This window comes from Gigantopelta aegis, chromosome 1 (assembly GCF_016097555.1).
Source record: "Gigantopelta aegis isolate Gae_Host chromosome 1, Gae_host_genome, whole genome shotgun sequence".
NCBI classification, from domain to species: Eukaryota; Metazoa; Mollusca; class Gastropoda; order Neomphalida; family Peltospiridae; genus Gigantopelta; species Gigantopelta aegis.
Window position 1 is genome coordinate 26,722,069 of NC_054699.1, and position 22,510 is coordinate 26,744,578.

Below are 22,510 nucleotides of genomic sequence, written 5' to 3' on the forward strand. Positions count from 1 at the left end.
ATGGGTAGTGGATCAGTGGGTGGGTGAATAAAATAAGGTTGATGATAGTACTTATGGGTAGTGGGTCTGGGTGGGTGAATAAAATAAGGTTGATGATAGTACTTATGGGTAGTGGGTCAGTGAGTGGGTGAATAAAATAAGGTTGATTATAGTACATACATGTACTTACGGGTAGTGGGCTGGAAAATAAAATAGTGTTGACTATAGTACAAGTATTTATGGGTAGTGGGTCAGTGGGTGGGTGAATAAAATAGGGTTGATTATAGTACTTATGGGTAGTGGGTCGGAGGGTGGGTGAATAAAATAAGGTTGATTATAGTACTTATGGGTAGTGGGTGAATAAAATAAGGTTGATTATAGTACATACATGTATTTATGGGTAGTGGGTGGAGAATCAAATAGTGTTGACTATAGTACAAATACTTATGGGTAGTGGATGGATGTATGAATACAACAAGGTTGATTATAATGCAAGTACTTATGGGTGGTCGGTGGGTGGGTGGGTGGGTGAATAAAATAAGGTATAGATTCTGAAGTAATTAATTTATTAGCTTTTTGTCAGGGGCATCATGGTTATGCCAGAGTTGTTAATTATTAAGAAAGCCCAAAGCAGGTGATTCTAAACAGCAGATAAATTTTTAAAAATCAATATCAACTAGTCACAGAAACCAGGGCAGCATTTTATGAAGTGATCTTAGTGCTAATGTCACCTTTAGTACATAAGGTACCTATGTACTTACGGAGATTTTAGCGCTATTACAAATCGTTTTTGTAAAAGCCCAGGGCCCCGTTCCACGCAGCGATCTTAGTGCTAAGGTCACTTGAGTGCATATTTTTTAAGGTAGCTACATGTATGTACTTATACCGAGATTTTAGGATTAAGATCACTTCTTCGTGTCACGGGGCCCAGGGGTCAATTTCACAAAACATTGTAAGTTTATGTCTGCGACCAGCAGCTATACCGGGCGTGCATTTACAAGTGTTTGGCATCTATTTCACGTAGAAAATTACATCATTAAGAAAAATGGAGCATTTTTAAGGATTGATAAACGAAAATGAAATATGTGTATGTCTAATTATATTTGTTGTGCTATAAATAGTAATAGGAATTGTAGTTTAGTCGTAGAGTTATGTTTACGTGCAAAACTAGGCTTATGATGTTTTGTGAAATTGGGCCTTGGTAGATAAAACTGAAAACTGATGATAAAAGCTGCTAAAAACAAGAATCCTGTTATTACCGTATGTGGACAGAAGAGCTGTGTTGTTTGTTTATGATCAAACATCTCCAGTAATTAAGGCACAGGAGTTTCTAGGTTTTATTAAGACATAAAATCATAGGATTCTTAGCGAGGACAAAAGGGTCAGGTGTTATTACAACTTAAGCTTTTAGCGATGTTGTACTGGAAAGTATGGAACTGCAAGGCTCTTATCAAGGACAAAAGGGTCAGATGTTATTACATAATAAGCTTTTAGCCGTGTTGTACTGAAAAGTATGGAACAGCAGGGCTCAGACTTAATGAAAGAAAGAAATGTTTTATTTAACGACGCACTCAACACATTTTATTTACGGTTATATGGCGTCAGACATATGGTTACGGACCACACAGATTTTGAGAGGAAACCCGCTGTCGCCACTACATGGGCTACTCTTTCCGATTAGCAGCAAGGGATCTTTTATTTGCACTTCCCACAGGCAGGATAGCACAAACCATGGCCTTTGTTGAACCAGTTATGGATCACTGGTCGGTGCAAGTGGTTTACACCTACCCATTGAGCCTTGCGGAGCACTCACTCAGGGTTTGGAGTCGGTATCTGGATTAAAAATCCCATGCCTCGACTGGGATCCGAACCCAGTACCTACCAGCCTGTAGACCGATGGCCTAACCACGACGCCACCGAGGCCGGTAGAGACTTAATGATGGCACAGATGGCAATTGCCGTCATTGAGATATAAATTTACATGGGTTGGGAGCATCACCAATGATACCTTTGTGCCGCTGGATAAAAATGGCTTTTTTTTAAAATTATTATTTGACTTTTTAGTTTTTTTTACAATTCATAATTAAACGGTTAATACAATAAATTTACATAACAGATCCAATGTTTATAAATAAATATATAAGTGTGAAATGTATACAAAAAATACTAATAATATTAATACTGGTCCTGGCCTTAAAGGCATACTGTCACAGATTTAACAACCTTATTTCTCTAAAAATGGATAATAAGTGAAAGTTACATTAATATTTGGAAACAAAATCTAGCTATCACATCACCTTAACTGAACCACAATGGAGTGAAATCCATGTCAACCCTGTTAACGAATTTAGTTTTTTAATTATAGACCATTGCCATAATTCAATTATTTTTTTACGAAATATCATCAATACATGTAAGTTGAGTATATGGTGGCTACGTAGATGGTTGAATAAAGTACATTTAGGGATAAATCTAAGTTATATATTTTTAAGTAATACTTTGTTAGGCTATTTAATAGGTCAGTGGTTTGTGACAATATGCCTTTAAACAAAATCATAAAAGAAGTGTTCAAAATACAGAAAGAAAATCCACCCCCACAATATATGGACATTATAAATAAAAAAATATATACAGTCAAACCTCGTTATCTCGATCTCTGTTAACTGCCATCTGTAAAACTCCTCAACAATATCTAAATTAATATATCTGGTGTACAGTATCTGCTAATATTTAACATTTGTACATTTGAAATAGTCTACATGCAACAAATAACCTTCCAGTCATATTTATTTGCTGTAAAAATCACCTTAAACTTTTGTTTAATTTTCCATAGGCAGGCTCAAAATTCTTTTCACCCACGGCAATTTTTTTTAAAATGCTGTGGCTGACAAATTCTTAAGTTCGAGCCCTGGAACGTTATTTCATACGTGTGTAGTTTATTTATTTTACTTCTCCGTGCAATATATTAAATAGTCATACTTTATGCCGATAATAAAATTAATGTATTTACTGTATTTTATACACATATTAATGTTTATTTTCAATATTTGAACCTAAAGCTTTTTTACACCAGTTATTTGTTGTTTATTCTATGTAGTTCTACATCATTTTACATCATTAATATGTATACATTCAGACGTATTATAATTCTGTCAAAATAAATGTAATATTCTTTAGACAGTTGCTTTCAGGTGTTTTTTTCTGTAAGTAATATTATGTCAGTAATTGTATATACCGTATTTCCTCTAATAAGCACCAGGCCTCAAATAAGCCCTGGGATGGTGCATATAAAAGATCCCTTTTTTACAGTTAAAAGTTTGAAAATAAATAAAATTGTAAGTTTGTAGTTTTTAGCTTTAATTTGTTTTAATTTGTTTGAAAAAATAAAGTTTTTCCAATAAGCACCGGGTCTTCGACCAGTTTGAAATGAATAATCGCCCGGGTGCTTATTAGAGGAAATTGGTACATTGAATATGTACACGTATATATATATATATATATATATATGTACATGGCTGTTATTTTTTATATATACAATGTAGCAGGCCAAAAAAATACATGTTCTGCTAAGAAAAAATATGTCCAGCTTGAAGTAAAAAAACGTTTGGGGCAGTGTATGGAACATTAGGACCTCTGAGATATATTTTAGAGCATTATGGATGAAAAATATAACAGAATCACAAACTAAACAGAAGATGAGATAATTGTACAAATATCTGTCTCTTGAAAAATGAATTAATTTTTTGGGGGTATTTTTAGCAGAAGAATTTTCATTTTGCCTAATCGGTATAAAAATTGACTGATTTTTGCTTTTCACAGACTGCTATTTCAAGCCCTGATATTAAAAAACTGGATCCCGTACTTTTAAATCTTTAAAGTGGAATCTTAAGACTTTAACAGTTTTGAGACATTAATTTTATTTGTATATAGCCAATTAAGACTTCATTACAGTCTTGGGTATAGACTAAAGTTTTCTAAGCATGGGGTCAGAAAACACTGAAACTAGAGATATGAAGATGCCAAATCTCTGTCAAAACTTTCTTGTAAAGGGACAGACCATACTTTTTAAACACTAATGCATTTTTTTTTTCACCATTAGAGCCGTTTGTGATCACTGAAATCAAACATTACTTAGATTTTATGGTTTAGTTCATCCATTTCCATACAAAGTATTTCGGGTTATCCTGGGTTTTTTTAATACCAAAAAAAAAAGTGTTTTATATTTTGAAAAAATGCACATGCATGCATCTGAGAAGTAACAGTTATGAATTCGAGTTATATAGTCTATATTTAAGTGTGTTTCAGTGTTTCAGCGTCACATACTCATGTTTCACTCTGTTGTAGCATTATCCAGATGTGTTACAGGTTTGTAAATTAACCAAACTTAGTTTCCATTTGTACGGGTTGAAACTTGGGTCTGCGCCTTTGAAACTGATGTCTACATCATATGCTGCAAATTGTGAGTGCCTCCGTTTTAACGGCATCATCATTATACTGACTGTGCTTGTATACCCGGTACTTTTGTGGACAGTGTTTTTAATTAACATAATAACTCACTTACAACTAGCATGCATGTGGCTAACTATTACAGATTGTATTTTCAGCAGTTGATTATATATATATTTGATTGCTAGTCAATGTTTTTGTCAAGTCATGGAAATGATGAGAATGAATGGCTATAAATATTACAAACTGAATTTGAGTTGTTGTTTTTTATTGTTTACAGTTTCGTATTAATGCAAACAGTGCTATATTTGTATGACTGGGTTTTACTCTATGCAGATTTCAATTGGGTTTTTTCTGCATGTACCTGTAGATGCTATCAAAAACTAAAAATAATTTTAAATTAGTACGTATAATTGTATCATTTTATTTTGCTAACCTCATGTGTTTTCTTGTAACCCAACTACATTTTCATCTTTTAACCATATGGACAGCTCATGTTTACGTTCACTGATAATTCAATCATTTATGTCTTGTGCTCAGACTGACCTCACAGAAACAGAATGTTTAAAACGGGGGGGGGGGGGGGGGGGGGGGGGGTACACGGGGAAGCAGATAAAGTCTGGAATAATAAATTAGGAAACAAGTACTAATAGAGACCAGAATATTAATGTTTGATTTTTGTAACAATTTTGAACAGTTAAAACTATTGTATTTGGTCAGACATTTGGGGACCAGTAGATAATAGGCAATTAAGCAGTTGCCTTTATTTCATTTCATTTCAACTTATTTTCATGCTTGTATCCAATTAAGGTTCAAGCACGCTGTCGTGGGCACACACCTCGGCTATCTGCAATGTCTGTCCTGGACAGTGGGTTAGTTGTTAATTGTTAGTGGTTAGTGAGAGAGAAGAGGATGTAATGGCCTTACATGCACCTACCCATTGAGTCGTTAAAACTCACTCTGGGTGGGAGCCGGTACCGGGTTGTGAACCCTGTACCTACCAGCCTTTAGAGAATTACATGTAGACTAAAGGTAGTCACACCTGTCAGTTGGTATATGTATTGAATGGCATGCTGTATTGTTGATAACATTATTATGTTGTTTAAATATGACAACATTACTGTATGCAAGACATTTGGATCAAGAATAATCAAAACGGATTAGCATAGAAAATTTGCTGGTCTCCATGGATGGAAATTGGTACCAGACTGGTAAAAACCTAAATTTTTGAATCCCTGATATATACACACCTACCAGTGGCGGATCCAGAAAATCCATTTGGGGGGGGGGGGGGGGGGGGGGGCAGTGACATGAGACAGAATGCCAAGGGAACTTTGCAGGAGGTTTGGAGGGGAATTGTAAAAAAATTTAATATATAATAAAGTTATATAAGTGTCTTAAAATTTAGGGGGTGACTGGCCCCTGGGGCCCCCTAGATCTGCCTCTGCCTACATGTATGCATCTGTGTGATATAAATTACATAGTTAAACATGTAAAGAAACCTGTCAGTATAAAGGCCACACTATGGTTGTTATATAGTTTTGTGTTGTTTATGGGTTTCATATGCTGTTTGCATTTATGGTGCGTTGTATATTTATTATTATATGTACGTGAATGGTTTATATATACTATACTCAGGGCTATACTCAGGGCTATGTATACTCTGCATGAACACAAAGTTTTGCCAAATTATTTATTAAACTTGAAAAATGCTAGAAAACCAGTTATTTTATATTGTAAACTTACTAGGGTGTGTTCTGTATTTCGATTGGTTAATTACATTCTTTTTCCGGGATCAAATAGACAATAACACCCGGAAAGCTAATGACGTCATTAGAAAGTGACGTCATTAGCAATTGGAACAGGCGAAGTTGACGATTCAAGGGTCTAGAGTTAAATTGTAGCCAGGTATTTTTTTCAAGAAATGCCAAATATACAGTTAGTTCTGTAGAAAAACGATTCAGTTTACAATGCACATAACCATTAGGCTATCGCCTTCGGTCAAAAATGACATTTGCAGGATCAAATAGACAATAACACCCGCAAATCTAAAAATTCCATATGGTTATCTCCTAAATAAAATTTAGTAAAATTATTTCGCTGACTCAAAATAAAAATCAGCAGTTGTTTTCAAAATTCGCAGTTGATGAATTTGGTGACTGCCAGAGCTAGCCCATATGCTGATTAACAAAAGAAATGCGAATATTGATGAACTTTAATTAAGTTTTTCAGTTTGAATCACAATAGTTTTTGTGTATTAAAATTATCAATGTCTTGCAAACAGTTCAGACCATTTTGAAAGTCTTTTTACAGAAAAAAAAAGTTTTAATAAAGTTTAAATATTATGAGAAAAAAATATATACATGTATATATATACAGTGAAACCTCCTGAAACTGGACCCTCTGTAAACAGGAATTCTCTCAAAACCAGACGTTTTTCATGGTCTTTTTTAAAAATAATAATACAAAACAGAACCTCACTAAACCAGAAACCTCTTAAAACAAGATTTTTTACTTGCTCCTGTAGGTGTCCTCTTTAGAGGGTTTCACTGTACATATTAAAATATTAATGTTTCTTTTCTTGTGGAGTATATTATTAGATTGATGTTGTTGATATCTGCATACATTTGTATTGAAGAGCATTTGTTTGAGGAATATACAATAACTTGAATAATGTAAAAGCAAGATCACAAACAGATATTACTATTTGATTTTCCAATAATTTCTATTACAGTGCAAAAGTTAAAAACTTCCTGTGGCATGGGCCTAATTTAACTTCTTAACCCACCTCCATTTCCAATCTAGAGCTAAAATAAAAAAAGTAATTGTTAAATTAATTTTTTTATTTAGGTTGCCCGCTCTAAATTGCGCCAAAAATATTAAAGAGAATTTGTATATATATTAATTATATTTATGTTTTGGATGTGCATACAAGTTAAATACACTCCACCTTCCTTTTGGTGTTAATATTCTAATATGTCCCCTTAATTTATTCTGTCCCGGTTCGGGCCCCTGGCTATCCAGAGATGGGACCCGGGACAGACATGCTCGAAACATTCGTGGTATATGAGCATGACAAAATACATCCGCTCCGCTCCGCAAAAGTTAATTGAATTCATTGAAATCTTATTTTTGTGTCTTCATAATATTTGTTTGTCTTTTGTTTTGGTCTCAACCGGCCTCGGTGGCATCGTGGCAGGCCATCGGTCTACAGGCTGGTAGGTACTGGGTTCGGATCCCAGTCGAGGCATGGGATTTTTAATTCAGATACAGACTCCAAACCCTGAGTGAGTGCTCCGCAAGGCTCAATGGGTAGGTGTAAACCACTTGCACCGACCAGTGATCCATAACTGGTTCAACAAAGGCCATGGTTTGTGCTATCCTGCCTGTGGGAAGCGCAAATAAAAGATCCCTTGCTGCCTGTCGTAAAAGAGTAGCCTATGTGGCGACAGCGGGTTTCCTCTCCAAATCTGTGTGGTCCTTAACCATATGTCTGACGCCATATAACCGTAAATAAAATGTGTTGAGTGTGTCATTAAATAAAACATTTCTTTCTTTCTTTGTTTTGGTCTCGTACATGAAAAGAAAGTATTCTTGAATGTGCCATATGTCACGATGTACATGTACTACCGGTGCATATACCTATTACACTGAAGGAAAGAAATAAGGGAACACATGGAATTGTAGACCAAATTGAATTCACAACTAGCGTAGTAATGTCTGTATTTCATACCAAGTTGTAACGTGGTATTGAATGTCTGTAGTGTTGAATGTGCTGCCTATATGTTCCCAGTCAACTTCTGACAATATCAATTGATTTTTGATGCAGTCTTTATTTCTTGTTGCTATCTGTGTGACCCTTTATTTGTTTCCATCAGTATATATAGTTTGTCTACAAAAGGAAAAATTTCATTTTGTGGACAAGTTTGGATTTTCCCATTCCAGATCGTGTTTCACAACTAGAATGGATCAAACCCTCTCAGTATATAGACCCATTCCCATCTATTTTTGTCCACAATAAAATAATAAAACCCACTACCCACCACCCCCAACTCCCACCCCCATCTAAACCAGTGCCCCTTGACTGGTTTTTCTCTCAGACTATATGGTAATAGACTATATGTCAGGATTACCAAATATATACATGTAATTAATAAATCAGTGTGCTCTAGTTGTGTCGTTAAACAAAACACACTTTTAACTTTAGTTTGTTTAGTGGTCTTGTTAAACAAATTTTAGTTTCTCTTTCCATTTTGTAAAAAGACATCAATCTATAAAATATGTATCATTATATGTGCTGAAAAGGGGGGGGGGGGGGGTAAATTTTAGAAATGATATCTGCAAATTATACACTGCATGCAATATAGTCTTTGAAAAAAATGATGATGTCAAAGCAGTTTAGATGTATAAACTGAAGACAGTGTAGGTCAGCGAAACTAGTCGAACTGTCTGAGTAATCCATTAAATGAGTAAACGTAAACGAGCATTTTGCATGTTTATGTGTCTGGAGATAGCAAAATGAGTTACAGATCTCATCAGGGGAATGATAAAAATGAGAAAGATTTTTTGTTTTTGAATTTCTTTTTATACAACTATTTTTTCACACGAAAGCTTTATGATATGAATTGATCATATTTTTTGTCTGTGTGTGTGTGTGTCCATGTGTGTACATGTGTGCACGTTTGTGTGTAACGAACCAGTTTTCTAAGCACAGTTCTGCTGTTACACCAAATCATTTCTCATTGCTGATAGTGTTAACGTTTTGTAATAAAACTGATATAAGCAGTGTTCATACAATGTTTTAAAAAGTATAGCACATTTAATCCACCTGCAGAAAAATGGGGTGTAATTTAACGTAGCATTTAATTATTATTATTATTATTATTATTTTACTATTACTGTTATTATTATTACTACTATTATTACTATTATTATTATTATTATTATTATTACTATTATTATTACTATTATTACTATTACTACTATTATTACTATTATTATTATTATTATTACTATTATTATTACCATTATTTTTACCATTACTATTATTATTACTATTATTATTATTACTATTATTATTATTATTATTATTACTATTATTATTACCATTATTTTTACCATTACTATTATTATTACTATTATTATTATTACTATTATTATTATTATTATTATTATTATTACTATTATTATTACCATTATTTTTACCATTACTATTATTATTACTATTATTATTATTACTATTATTATTACCATTATTACTATTATTATTACTATTATTATTATTACTATTATTATTACTATTATTATTATTACTATTACTACTATTATTATTATTATTACTATTACTATTATTATTACCATTATTACTATTATTATTATTACTATTACTATTACTATTACTATTAGTATTATTAGTATTATTATTATTATTATTATTACTATTATTATTATTATTATTAAAATTCCTCACTTCTGTAGAAAATTGCATTTCTTATTATACACAGAAACAGATTACCTTTATGTCCAGGATAGCGTGCTTGAACCTTACTTCTGGATGTGAGCATTAAACATATATTACATTGTCATTAAAAAGAGATACAGATATACCTTGACATTGCGGTCCCCATTAAGATACCTGTGATTATTTCAAGGTAATTGCTACATTGTATATAATGGTTTGCTTTCCTGAGAAAATATATTTCATGCCAATTTAAAGTCAAGGTTTACTACTCTGTTGATTATGTTCCTGCATGTAAGGAGCACATTAGTGTTGCCTGAGTTCATGAATATGTATGCTGAACAGCAAAAGAAAATTCAAATATTTTATTATATATTTTGTTTTTCTTGATAAATTTAATTCCGTAAAAACAAAAGAAAATCCCATGGCTAGTGGATGTTAACCCACTACATTTGTTTTTTCATTAGTAGCAAGGGATCTTTTATATGCACCATCCCACAGACAGGATAGTATATACCACAGGTTACCACAAAATATAGCCTGGTAACCTACCTGTACATGCATATGTTACCACAACTATATGAAAGTTAGAATTGAATTCCTGTTACTACATGTTTACTACTTTTAACACCCTTACATGTGTGCCAGATGATCATTGTTGTATACATGTATTTAAGATTCATTCTTTATCTTGTCACTGTTCTTAATGTATTACATGTAAAACGTGGACATCTTGAAATTGTATTGGTGCGCGCAAACATCGGTACGAGAAACAAAATCTGGAAGTAAATTTATCTAGTGGGTGCTGCTTAAACACGAATTGCCGAAATTGCTTGCAATTGCACGAGTGCGCACAAACATCGGTGCAATTTCATACAAGAAAACGAAATGCGGATATGACTTCATCTTGTGAATGATGCTTAAACGCGGAATGGCTATAATTGCTTGAAATTGCGCAAGTTTGAATGAACATCGATGCAATTCCTTACGAGAAAATGAAACTCAGAAGTCCGGAATGCATTGCCTGGTTTACATTCAGAAACGAAACTAGTCGAAATCTTTGTCGAGAACGAAATTCCATTCTCGACTTTTCTTACATGTAGTAACCTCCCGATAACCTGAACGACTGTTCTCGACTTTTCTTACATGTGGTAACCTCCCGATAACCTGAACGACCGTTCTCGACTTTTCTTACATGTGGTAACCTCCCGATAACCTGAACAATCGTTCTCGACTTTCCTTACATTTGGTAACCTCCCGATAACCTGAACGACCGTTCTCGACTTTTCTTACATGTGGTAACCTCCCGATAACCTGAACGACCGTTCTCGACTTTTCTTACATATAGTAACCTGAACGACCGGTCTTGACTTTTCTTACATGTGGTAACCTCCCGATAACCTGAACGACCGGTCTCGACTTTTCTTACATGTGGTAACCTCCCGATAACCTGAATGACCGGTCTCGACTTTTCTTACATGTGGTAACCTCCCGATAACCTGAACGACCGGTCTCGACTTTTCTTACATGTGGTAACTCTCGGTAACCTGAATGACCGGTCTCGACTTTTCTTACATGTGGTAACCTCCCGATAACCTGAATGACCATTTTCGACTTTTCTTACATATAGTAACCTGAACGACCGGTCTTGACTTTTCTTACATGTGGTAACTCTCGATAACCTGAACGACCGGTCTTGACTTTTCTTACATATAGTAACCTGAACGACCGGTCTTGACTTTTCTTACATGTGGTAACCTCCCGATAACCTGAACGACCGTTCTCGACTTTTCTTACATATAGTAACCTGAACGACCGGTCTTGACTTTTCTTACATGTGGTAACCTCCCGATAACCTGAACGACCGGTCTCGACTTTTCTTACATGTGGTAACCTCCCGATAACCTGAACGACCGTTCTCGACTTTTCTTACATGTGGTAACCTCCCGATAACCTGAACAATCGTTCTCGACTTTCCTTACATTTGGTAACCTCCCGATAACCTGAACGACCGTTCTCGACTTTTCTTACATGTGGTAACCTCCCGATAACCTGAACGACCGTTCTCGACTTTTCTTACATATAGTAACCTGAACGACCGGTCTTGACTTTTCTTACATGTGGTAACCTCCCGATAACCTGAACGACCGGTCTCGACTTTTCTTACATGTGGTAACCTCCCGATAACCTGAACGACCGGTCTCGACTTTTCTTACATGTGGTAACCTCCCGATAACCTGAATGACCATTTTCGACTTTTCTTACATATAGTAACCTGAACGACCGGTCTTGACTTTTCTTACATGTGGTAACTCTCGATAACCTGAACGACCGGTCTTGACTTTTCTTACATGTGGTAACTCTCGATAACCTGAACGACCGGTCTCGACTTTTCTTACATGTGGTAACTCTCGATAACCTGAACGACCGGTCTTGACTTTTCTTACATGTGGTAACCTCCCGATAACCTGAATGACCATTTTCGACTTTTCTTACATGTGGTAACCTCCCGATAACCTGAACGACCGGTCTTGACTTTTCTTACATGTGGTAACTCTCGATAACCTGAACGACCGGTCTTGACTTTTCTTACATGTGGTAACTCTCGATAACCTGAACGACCGGTCTTGACTTTTCTTACATGTGGTAACTCTCGATAACCTGAACGACCGGTCTTGACTTTTCTTACATGTGGTAACTCTCGATAACCTGAACGACCGGTCTTGACTTTTCTTACATGTGGTAACTCTCGATAACCTGAACGACCGGTCTCGACTTTTCTTACATTTGGTAACCTCCCGATAACCTGAACGACCGGTCTCGACTTTTCTTACATTTGGTAACCTCCCGATAACCTGAACGACCGGTCTCGACTTTTCTTACATTTGGTAACCTCCCGATAACCTGAACGACCGGTCTCGACTTTTCTTACATTTGGTAACCTCCCGATAACCTGAACGACCGGTCTCGACTTTTCTTACATTTGGTAACCTCCCGATAACCTGAACGACCGTTCTCGACTTTTCTTACATGTGGTAACCTCCCGATAACCTGAATGACCATTTTCGACTTTTCTTACATGTGGTAACCTCCCGATAACCTGAACGACCGGTCTTGACTTTTCTTACATGTGGTAACTCTCGATAACCTGAACGACCGGTCTTGACTTTTCTTACATGTGGTAACTCTCGATAACCTGAACGACCGGTCTTGACTTTTCTTACATGTGGTAACTCTCGATAACCTGAACGACCGGTCTTGACTTTTCTTACATGTGGTAACTCTCGATAACCTGAACGACCGGTCTTGACTTTTCTTACATGTGGTAACTCTCGATAACCTGAACGACCGTTCTCGACTTTTCTTACATGTGGTAACCTCCCGATAACCTGAACGACCGTTCTCGACTTTCCTTACATTTGGTAACCTCCCGATAACCTGAACGACCGTTCTCGACTTTTCTTACATGTGGTAACCTCCCGATAACCTGAATGACCATTTTCGACTTTTCTTACATGTGGTAACCTCCCGATAACCTGAACGACCGGTCTTGACTTTTCTTACATGTGGTAACTCTCGATAACCTGAACGACCGGTCTTGACTTTTCTTACATGTGGTAACTCTCGATAACCCGAACGACCGGTCTTGACTTTTCTTACATGTGGTAACTCTCGATAACCTGAACGACCGTTCTCGACTTTTCTTACATGTGGTAACCTCCCGATAACCTGAACGACCGTTCTCGACTTTCCTTACATTTGGTAACCTCCCGATAACCTGAACGACCGTTCTCGACTTTTCTTACATGTGGTAACCTCCCGATAACCTGAATGACCATTTTCGACTTTTCTTACATGTGGTAACCTCCCGATAACCTGAACGACCGGTCTTGACTTTTCTTACATGTGGTAACTCTCGATAACCTGAACGACCGGTCTTGACTTTTCTTACATGTGGTAACTCTCGATAACCTGAACGACCGGTCTTGACTTTTCTTACATGTGGTAACTCTCGATAACCTGAACGACCGGTCTCGACTTTTCTTACATGTGGTAACCTCCCGATAACCTGAACGACCGGTCTTGACTTTTCTTACATTTGGTAACCTCCCGATAACCTGAACGACCGTTCTCGACTTTTCTTACATGTGGTAACCTCCCGATAACCTGAACGACCGTTCTCGACTTTTCTTACATATAGTAACCTGAACGACCGGTCTCGACTTTTCTTACATGTGGTAACCTCCCGGTAACCTGAACGACCGGTCTCGACTTATTTCGATGCCTGCTTTTTTGTTTCTTTTCTTGTTCCGTATACATGTATATGTCATTAAAGGGACATTCCCGACTTTGCAGCAATTTTTAAGATGTTATCGACTAACAGATACTTTTTAACGATTGTAATTACATATCAAACATATTTTTGTGCATAAATATTAGTGGCTGTATATTAAACGTGTTTCTGATCATTCTAATATTTGTACTATGTTAAATGTCATCTTATTTCCTAAAATATTGTTTTTTCGTACGTATAAAATTATTTGAAGACAAAATCCAGTTTGGGCTTCTTACACATACTGAGATGACAAGAAACACATTGAATATACAGACACTGATATTCTAAACAAGAAAATATATTTAATATGTAAGTTTAATCGTAGAACTATTTTATTAGTCGGAAACATCTTATAATGCAGCAAACTCAGGAATGTCCCTTTAATTAATTTTAATATGCATGTAGATTACAACATGTACTCTCCAGGGAATGGTAATCTACCTGCATATGAAAAGTAATCAACAATATATAGCGTGTGTACTAAAAAGGTTATGATATAACCAACAGTAAATTATGAATTTTCATTATACTCAAAGCCCATCGACATTGGTTAAAAAATATTAACAACCATGTGTAACCAACCATGGTGTTCTCACCAACCAATTAATTAATGCATGATTATATAATATTGTTGTGTAATTTTTATTTTCTGTTGATCATCCATATTGTTTTGCTTGAAAAGTGACTGAAATTGACACCAAACAGCCAGTGACCATGTCTATTTCATGTCTGGGTGGTGTTAAATCTTTTTTGTTTTACTTGTATGCTTTTCACGCATTCGTTTTTTTGCTTAGTACTAGTATATTAGTAAGTGTTGTTTGTTTTTCGTTAGTTGTATTTTTTGCGTACATGTCGTACGTGCATCAGAATGCGATTTTATAAAGCCGAGATAATGAAGAAAGGCTGATTTTCTTTATCAGTTGTTAATACGTTGAATTTGTTTTGTCTTAATTACGACCTTCTGGCTCTCACGGGATGATGTATACTCTGAGTTTGTTAATGTTTTGTACAACTTAATAGTTAGACAGATGCCATTACTCATCATAGTGCTTGAGTTTCTAAAGGATACTAAAAACACAAAACAGACATAAAATGCAACAACAAATGAATGAGAGTGAGTAGTGGATGAGTGAGTGAGTGAGTGAAAGAAAGGAATATTTGTTTATCAATATCCCCAGCATGTTGTTAATTAATCTATAGATAATCTAAAGTAATAATTGTTTTACTTATTCTAGAGAATGTTGCAAGAAACTGTGACTATAGTATGTCACATCCATTATATCATTTTATTGACCAGCATTAGGTTGTAGCCATATTTAGGATGGATTTCATTAAACAAATACAGTCGAATCCACTTTATTGCACATCAGTTTATAGCATAAATCATTTATTTGCATATTATTTGGCTGCACAGGACCTTTTAGCATTAAACCAATACAAATTATATCGCATACATGTGTATGAATAGCTTAAATAAAGACAAATATGCAGCTCTTGGTATTTAAATACAAATGATGTATATTACTCACATTACCCTGAACTGTGTAAACCAGGTGCATGTTGTCTGATGGAAGATAATACTCCATTAAAGAGGTTTAATTACAAATATGCAGCTCTTGGTATTTAAATACAGATGATGTATATTACTCACATTACCCTGAACTGTGTAAACCAGGTGCATGTTGTCTGATGGAAGATAATACTCCATTAAAGAGGTTTAATTACAAATATGCAGCTCTTGGTATTTAAATACAGATGATGTATATTACTCACATTACCCTGAACTGTGTAAACCAGGTGCATGTTGTCTGATGGAAGATAATACTCCATTAAAGAGGTTTAATTACAAATATGCAGCTCTTGGTATTTAAATACAGATGATGTATATTACTCACATTACCCTGAACTGTGTAAACCAGGTGCATGTTGTCTGATGGAAGATAATACTCCATTAAAGAGGTTTAATTACAAATATGCAGCTCTTGGTATTTAAATACAGATGATGTATATTACTCACATTACCCTGAACTGTGTAAACCAGGTGCATGTTGTCTGATGGAAGATAATACTCCATTAAAGAGGTTTAATTACAAATATGCAGCTCTTGGTATTTAAATACAGATGATGTATATTACTCACATTACCCTGAACTGTGTAAACCAGGTGCATGTTGTCTGATGGAAGATAATACTCCATTAAAGAGGTTTAATTTCTACAAGTCATGTATCAATATAAAATAGTTGGAATTTAAAATAAGTTGCTTAATTTGGACAATTTTCTAAGTCAGCTGCTGGTTTGAACGCTGTACAACATGTGTGGTAGTCGTGCAGTCTTATATATAAAGGACACCCAAAGGATTTAAAAATAAATTAACACTTTCTTTATTTGAAGTGCAGTTGTTGGGTGTTTTGGGGTATTTTTTTTATGGGGGTGGGGCTATATTTGGGCTATATTTGGGCTATATTTGTTGTCTTGTTTATTTGTTTTCTTACCCATCGGTGTTTTTTGCTTTTTTCACATATTATTTCAGTCAGTGTTGTACATTCAGTATTGTATTATGGGCCTCAATTTGCATTCATTCACTGTATAGGGGCAGCACATAGCCCAGTGGTAGAGCGCTCGCTTGATGGGCGGTCGGTCTGGGATCGATCCCCATCAGTGGGCCCATTGGGCTATTTTTCACTCAGCCAGTGCAGTACGACTGGTGTATCAAAGGCCATGATATGTGTTATCCTGTCTGTGGGATAGTGCATATAAAAGATCCCTTGTTGCTAATCGAAAAGAGTAGCCCATGAAGTGGTGACAGCGGGTTTCCTCTTTCAATATATATGTGGTCCTTTACTGTATGTCCGACATCATATAACCGTAAATAAAATGTGTTGAGTGCGTCATTAAATAAAACATTTCCTTCCTTGTTGGGTAACTAATGGTGTATAATGCTGTGTTCCGGTGGGCATATTTGTAATTACTTAAAAAACCCCAGACAGAAACAAAAAACTACATTGTATAAGTTGCTAGTTGAGTTGATTATTACCATAGTTTGACACCCAATAGCCGAAGTATTTATTTCGTGCTGGGGTGTCCTTGAACATCCATTCATTCATTTTGATTGTTACCTCACATCCATGCCAACACATGTAAAATTATTTGTAGCATGTTTTAGTCAGTAAATATTTTGAACCGTTTGTATTAGGAATGCTTTTTTGGCATGATACAGTCAAACCTGCCTAAATAGCAACCTGTTAAACATCCACCTGTCTAAAAATGTTGTATTAAAAGTGATGCATAAAGCAGCTTTCTGTGTATATATGTACATGTCTGTGGGTTTATTTTTTTATCTTTGTGGCTTATGGAATTAATGTTTTTAGAAATTTGTACATACAGCATTGCTAAACACATAGGTATATTAGAAAATTGTGCATTGTTTTTAGCCAGCATGGGTAACATTACTAGTCAAATAGCTGGTTACCTTTTTTAAAAGTTTGTTTAGTTATGCTACATATATTCACATATTTTTAGTTTGTCATACAGATATTAATATTAAAACATTATTTTAATAGTGTCAGTTACATGTATTATAATAATTATTATTGTTGTAATAATGATATAATCTATTGTTATATGTTATTAATTAGTACCTGTGATTAAAGGGACATTCCTGAGTTTTCTGCATTGTAAGATGTTTCCGACTAATAAAATATTTCTACGATTAAACTTGTATATTAAATATACATGTATTTTCTTATTTAGAACACCAGTGTCTATATATTCAATGTGTTTCTGGTCGTTTTAATATTTGTAAGAAGTCCAAACTGGATTTTGGAACTAAAATGAAAGTTAACCTAGTACAAATATTAAAACGATCAGAAACATGTTTACTATACAGCCACAAATATTTTATGCAGAAAAATACATTTGATATGTAATTACAATCGTTAAAAAGTCAGTTGATAACATCTTAAAAATAGCAGCAAACTCAGGAATGTCCCTTTAATTAGTACCTGTGATTAATATTAGTATGAGCTAACAAAAGATGTGACTGCTTCTCAGTTTGAATTCCCCCATCATTTAATCAGTACATTAAATTATAATGATAGTTTCACTTCAAAATAAATAATATGATTTTCTAACATCTTTTTCAAAGCTAGAGTTTCTGGTAAGATTATTTAAACATTTATTATATGGGGGAGGGATACTGCCCAGTGGTAAGTGCTAGCTTGATGTGCTGTCAGTCTAGGATCGATCCCCATCGGTGGGCCCATATTGGGCTATTTCTCATTTCAGCCATTGCACCACGACTGGTATATCAAAGGCTGTGGTATGTGCTGTCCTGTCTGTGGGATGGTATATATAAAAGATCCCTTGCTACTAATGGAAAAATGTAGCGGGTTTCGTTTTTAAGAATATAATATGTCAAAATTACCAAATGTTTGACATCCAATAGCCAATGATTAATAAATTAATTTATTAAAAATTATACGTAAATATTTGATACATAAATGATAAACTTCATTCTAATGTAAATAAATAGTTTTATCTATCAGAGCTTCAGATTGCAATAATGTCAAGATAATATGTACAGTCAAGTACTAATATAACAAACTGGAAGGGACCATGATAATTAGTTTGTTTTAGCAGTAGTTTGTTATACACATTTGAAGAATATATGGCGGGGGAACACAAGACTTCACAACCAGTTTGTTCTATGCAGTATTTTGTTCTAAGCATGTTCGTTGTAAGTGTACATTACTGTATACCCAAAATAATCATCCCCAATTTAAGTGCAAACATGCTGACCGTAAACTATTTTGCCTCAAAACCAGTGAAATGTTAAAGTCTATTAAGATTAAAATAACTTGAAATGCATTCATTAATATCCCATAACCATCCAGCAGCTGTTAATAACACTATTGCACAAAAAAATACCTTGCTGCACTCAGAATAAATCTGTTATGCCTAAACTTTTGAGATTTACAGCCCTGATGTTATACATGTATGTATGTATGTTTTAAATGTCCTGGTCAAAGGCTGTGGTGTGTGTTTTCCTGTCTGTTAGAAAGTGCATATAAAAGATCCCTTGTTGCATTAGGAAAAATGTAGCGGGTTTCCTCTGATGACTACTAGTCAGAATTACCAAATGTTTGACATCCAATAGCCGATGATTAATTGATCAATGTGCTCTAGTGGTGTCGTTAAACAAAACAAACTTTAACTCTGTATATGTAGAAGTCAGCAGCTGTTTATAACATTACCAAACTAAAAGACCTTTCTGTACTTAGAACTGACAATAAATATTTTATGTCCAAATTAGAATAGAATACAGTCGATGTTCAACAACACTCCAGACACCTCGATCAGCATGACAAATTACCTCGGCTAATGGGTGTCAAACTATGGTAAATGCAAACAGTAAGTGCTGAACATCATTAAGATAAAAATTAGTTAAATAACAACAGTGTGTAAAGATCTGTGTAAAAATACTAATATCACAGATAGATATGCCCAAATTAGTGAGATACATAAAGCTCTGTCATATTATAGGACTTGTGTTTTATATGTAGGTGTGTTGAATTTATATTATACAGTGAAACCCCACTAAACCGGACACCCTTTTAACCAAGTAAAATGTCCATTTCAAAGAGGTATCCAGTTTAGAAAGGTTAATTTTTTTTACTGAGTTTTAAAAAAGGACCGTGAAAAAAGTCTGGTTTTAGGGGAATTCCAGTTTACAGAGGGTCTGGTTTTGAGAGGTTTTACTGTATGTTTTTTTGTATTGCTTCAACCTTGTCACTGATATAAATTTATTTACTTCTAATGTGATGCTTTTTTTTTCTTTCTTTTTTCTTTTAAATTCTACAGCTGTGTTGAGTTCGCCTCACGTACTTATCGCTGACGAAGAGAAAATCATTGACGAATCGGATTTTCAAGAAAAGTAAGCCGTGCTAAAAACATTCTTTGCTATTTAGCCCCATTAAATCCACATGATGTTTCTTGAGCTACTGTACAGAATCGGTTTGTTAACTGTCATTCACCTTTCAGTGTAAGTTTCGTCAGAATCAATATCTATCCCAGTTAGTCCTTTTGGTGGGGTTAGAAGTAGTGTCGAAATAAAGAAATGTGTTAACTGATCTGAGTTTTTGAGAAATTAAAACCAGTTGACATTGATTTATTGACAAGCGTGAGGTTTATTTGTGAGTAATGAGTGCTGGTAGTAATTAAGGTCAATAGAGAATATGATTGCAATAATTGCAATGTCGTAGTACTAAACCAAATAACTTCTGGTTGGGTCAAAGTTCGAGGTGCACTGAACTTTTGATAGAGAAGTGAAAACCACAAGTCCTGTGAGTGTGTTGGTTGTAAAAAAAAATAGTTTCATCTTGGTAAAAAAAAATGCAATTTTATTTCATCTAGTACCACTGTGTCAAGTAGCCTTGTGCTTGAAACATGTATGGGGTACCTGTAAAAAAAAAGTACTCAAAATTTATGCAGAACTAGGGTAGTCGTAGACATGTTATCTCAGAAATGAGCAGCTTGACCCCCATTTTTTTCTGATTCACTTTAAGGGTGGTAGTATTTATATCCGTGGCGTTTATGTCCAGGGTTCGTACGCGCCTGGAAAACCCTTGAAAACCCTTAAAAATAAACTAATGTATTCCAGTGCTTGAATACCCTTGAAAATCATCTTGCGGTCTGGAAAACCCTTGAAAATGATAATTTGATGTCAAATAAAATATAAACGCCTAAAACAGAGGCTTTATTTACTTTATTTAACATGTAATTAAATTATTTGTTTCATTTCCGCGGCACAATCAAATGCCAATCGTCCAGCTAATCGATGTTTACCGGCTCAGTTGACGTGTGAATGTTTGTTGTTGTTTTTTTATCTTGCGATGCGAGGATCACGCGGCCACGAGATCCAAGCAACAGCATCGCCATATTGGAAAAGAAAGTTTGTCACTTTTTGCCGCTGGGTATTTAGCAAGTTCAGGGAGCGTGTCAAGTTAATGAATCTATTGTAAACCCACAAAGATGGTTGGCACTTGCGTGTTTAACGACCTGTGGAAACTCGGTAAGGTCCTGGAATTTTGGTAAAGTTGACCTGGAAAGTGCTTGAAAACCCCTGGAATTTTGACTTGCTTTAAGTGTATGAACCCTGTATGTCGATTGATACACTGCGGGTAGGAGTTTTAGCCACATATGTTACTGTTGTCGTCGTGGGATTTGATTTGGTAGTATACACCCATAAGCATTCTTCAAAATGGCCAGATGGTCGGTTCATGTGAGTTTTTCTTAGGTAGCCGATTGTTCGGTTATGTAAAATATAGTTCTAGTAACCGAGTGGAAGGTGTCAAGTACAGATGGCCAAAAGAGACAAATGCCTTTTCAGTTGGAGAGACAGTGTTTGGCATGTGGAGCTTAACGGCTAAAAAGGGTGAAAAGAAAAACGAAAATAGCCCCATAAAAAGCATTTTTTAGCCCAGTTTAAATATGTCATCTTGAGAATAATTTTAATATTTAAACATGCACACATAAATCATCAAACTGTTTCTCTTTCTCCTAATAATTACCCTTCAGATTTCTGTAGGTCTCATACAAATACAATTTTGGGGAAATTGACAACTACCATTTTTTTGTCACAGGAATTTCACTTTTGTGTTTCCTGTGTAAAATTGTATGGGGAAATTTTTTTTTTTTTTGGTTTAATTGGCTTTTTCTTTTCTTTTTCCACATTATATATAGGCAGTGTTAGAGTATAGAGAGATAATATTAATGCTTTAAATACTTTGGTCTCTGACACATCTACAGGAAAAGTGTTTGAATACCTTGTGCTTATACCTGCAAATTTGCACGTAAAATGTTAGAACAGTTATATTCAGTCTGTGCTAATTCTTGTCCAGCCTCATTCGGATTATTACATCCGGTATACTTTTGTAGTGTTTTCTTATGATCAGTTTATTTTTTAGACCAGAAATCATTCCTGTTCTAATTACAGTCTTCTTTGTGACTTGATTAATATTTTATAAAATTACACAGGTAGATAACGATGTGTATATACCATAAATCTTCACTCATCTTGGTTTTGTTTTACAAAGATATGTTTGTATTATAAATGTTTATTTGTGTTATTTTGGAAGGGGAATGATTTTAATCTGGTTGAGGGTGATCTTTGTATGGTATTTTCAAGTCTGATGATGTTCGTTTATTTTCTGTTGCCAGAACTTTAGTCGACACAGTCTATTCTCTGAAGGATAAGGTCAAAGAACTGGAGCAGGTTTGTTTTATTGTTTAAC

The 22,510-nt window shown here is 35.0% G+C and overlaps 1 protein-coding gene across 4 annotated transcripts in view; it reads left to right on the forward strand.

The window, feature by feature from the left end:
- The window catches only part of LOC121373069 (rho guanine nucleotide exchange factor 7-like), a 102,760-nt gene that overhangs the window by 72,632 nt on the left and 7,618 nt on the right, over positions 1-22,510 (forward strand). For 3 of the 4 annotated variants that reach the window (XM_041499530.1, XM_041499536.1, XM_041499516.1), the window contains 2 exons: positions 20,079-20,151; positions 22,437-22,491. In XM_041499530.1, the coding sequence (XP_041355464.1) occupies positions 20,079-20,151; positions 22,437-22,491 (128 nt within the window). Of the gene's footprint in view, positions 1-20,078; positions 20,152-22,436; positions 22,492-22,510 lie in introns of those variants that run through there. The other variant, XR_005958028.1, reaches the window with a different exon arrangement.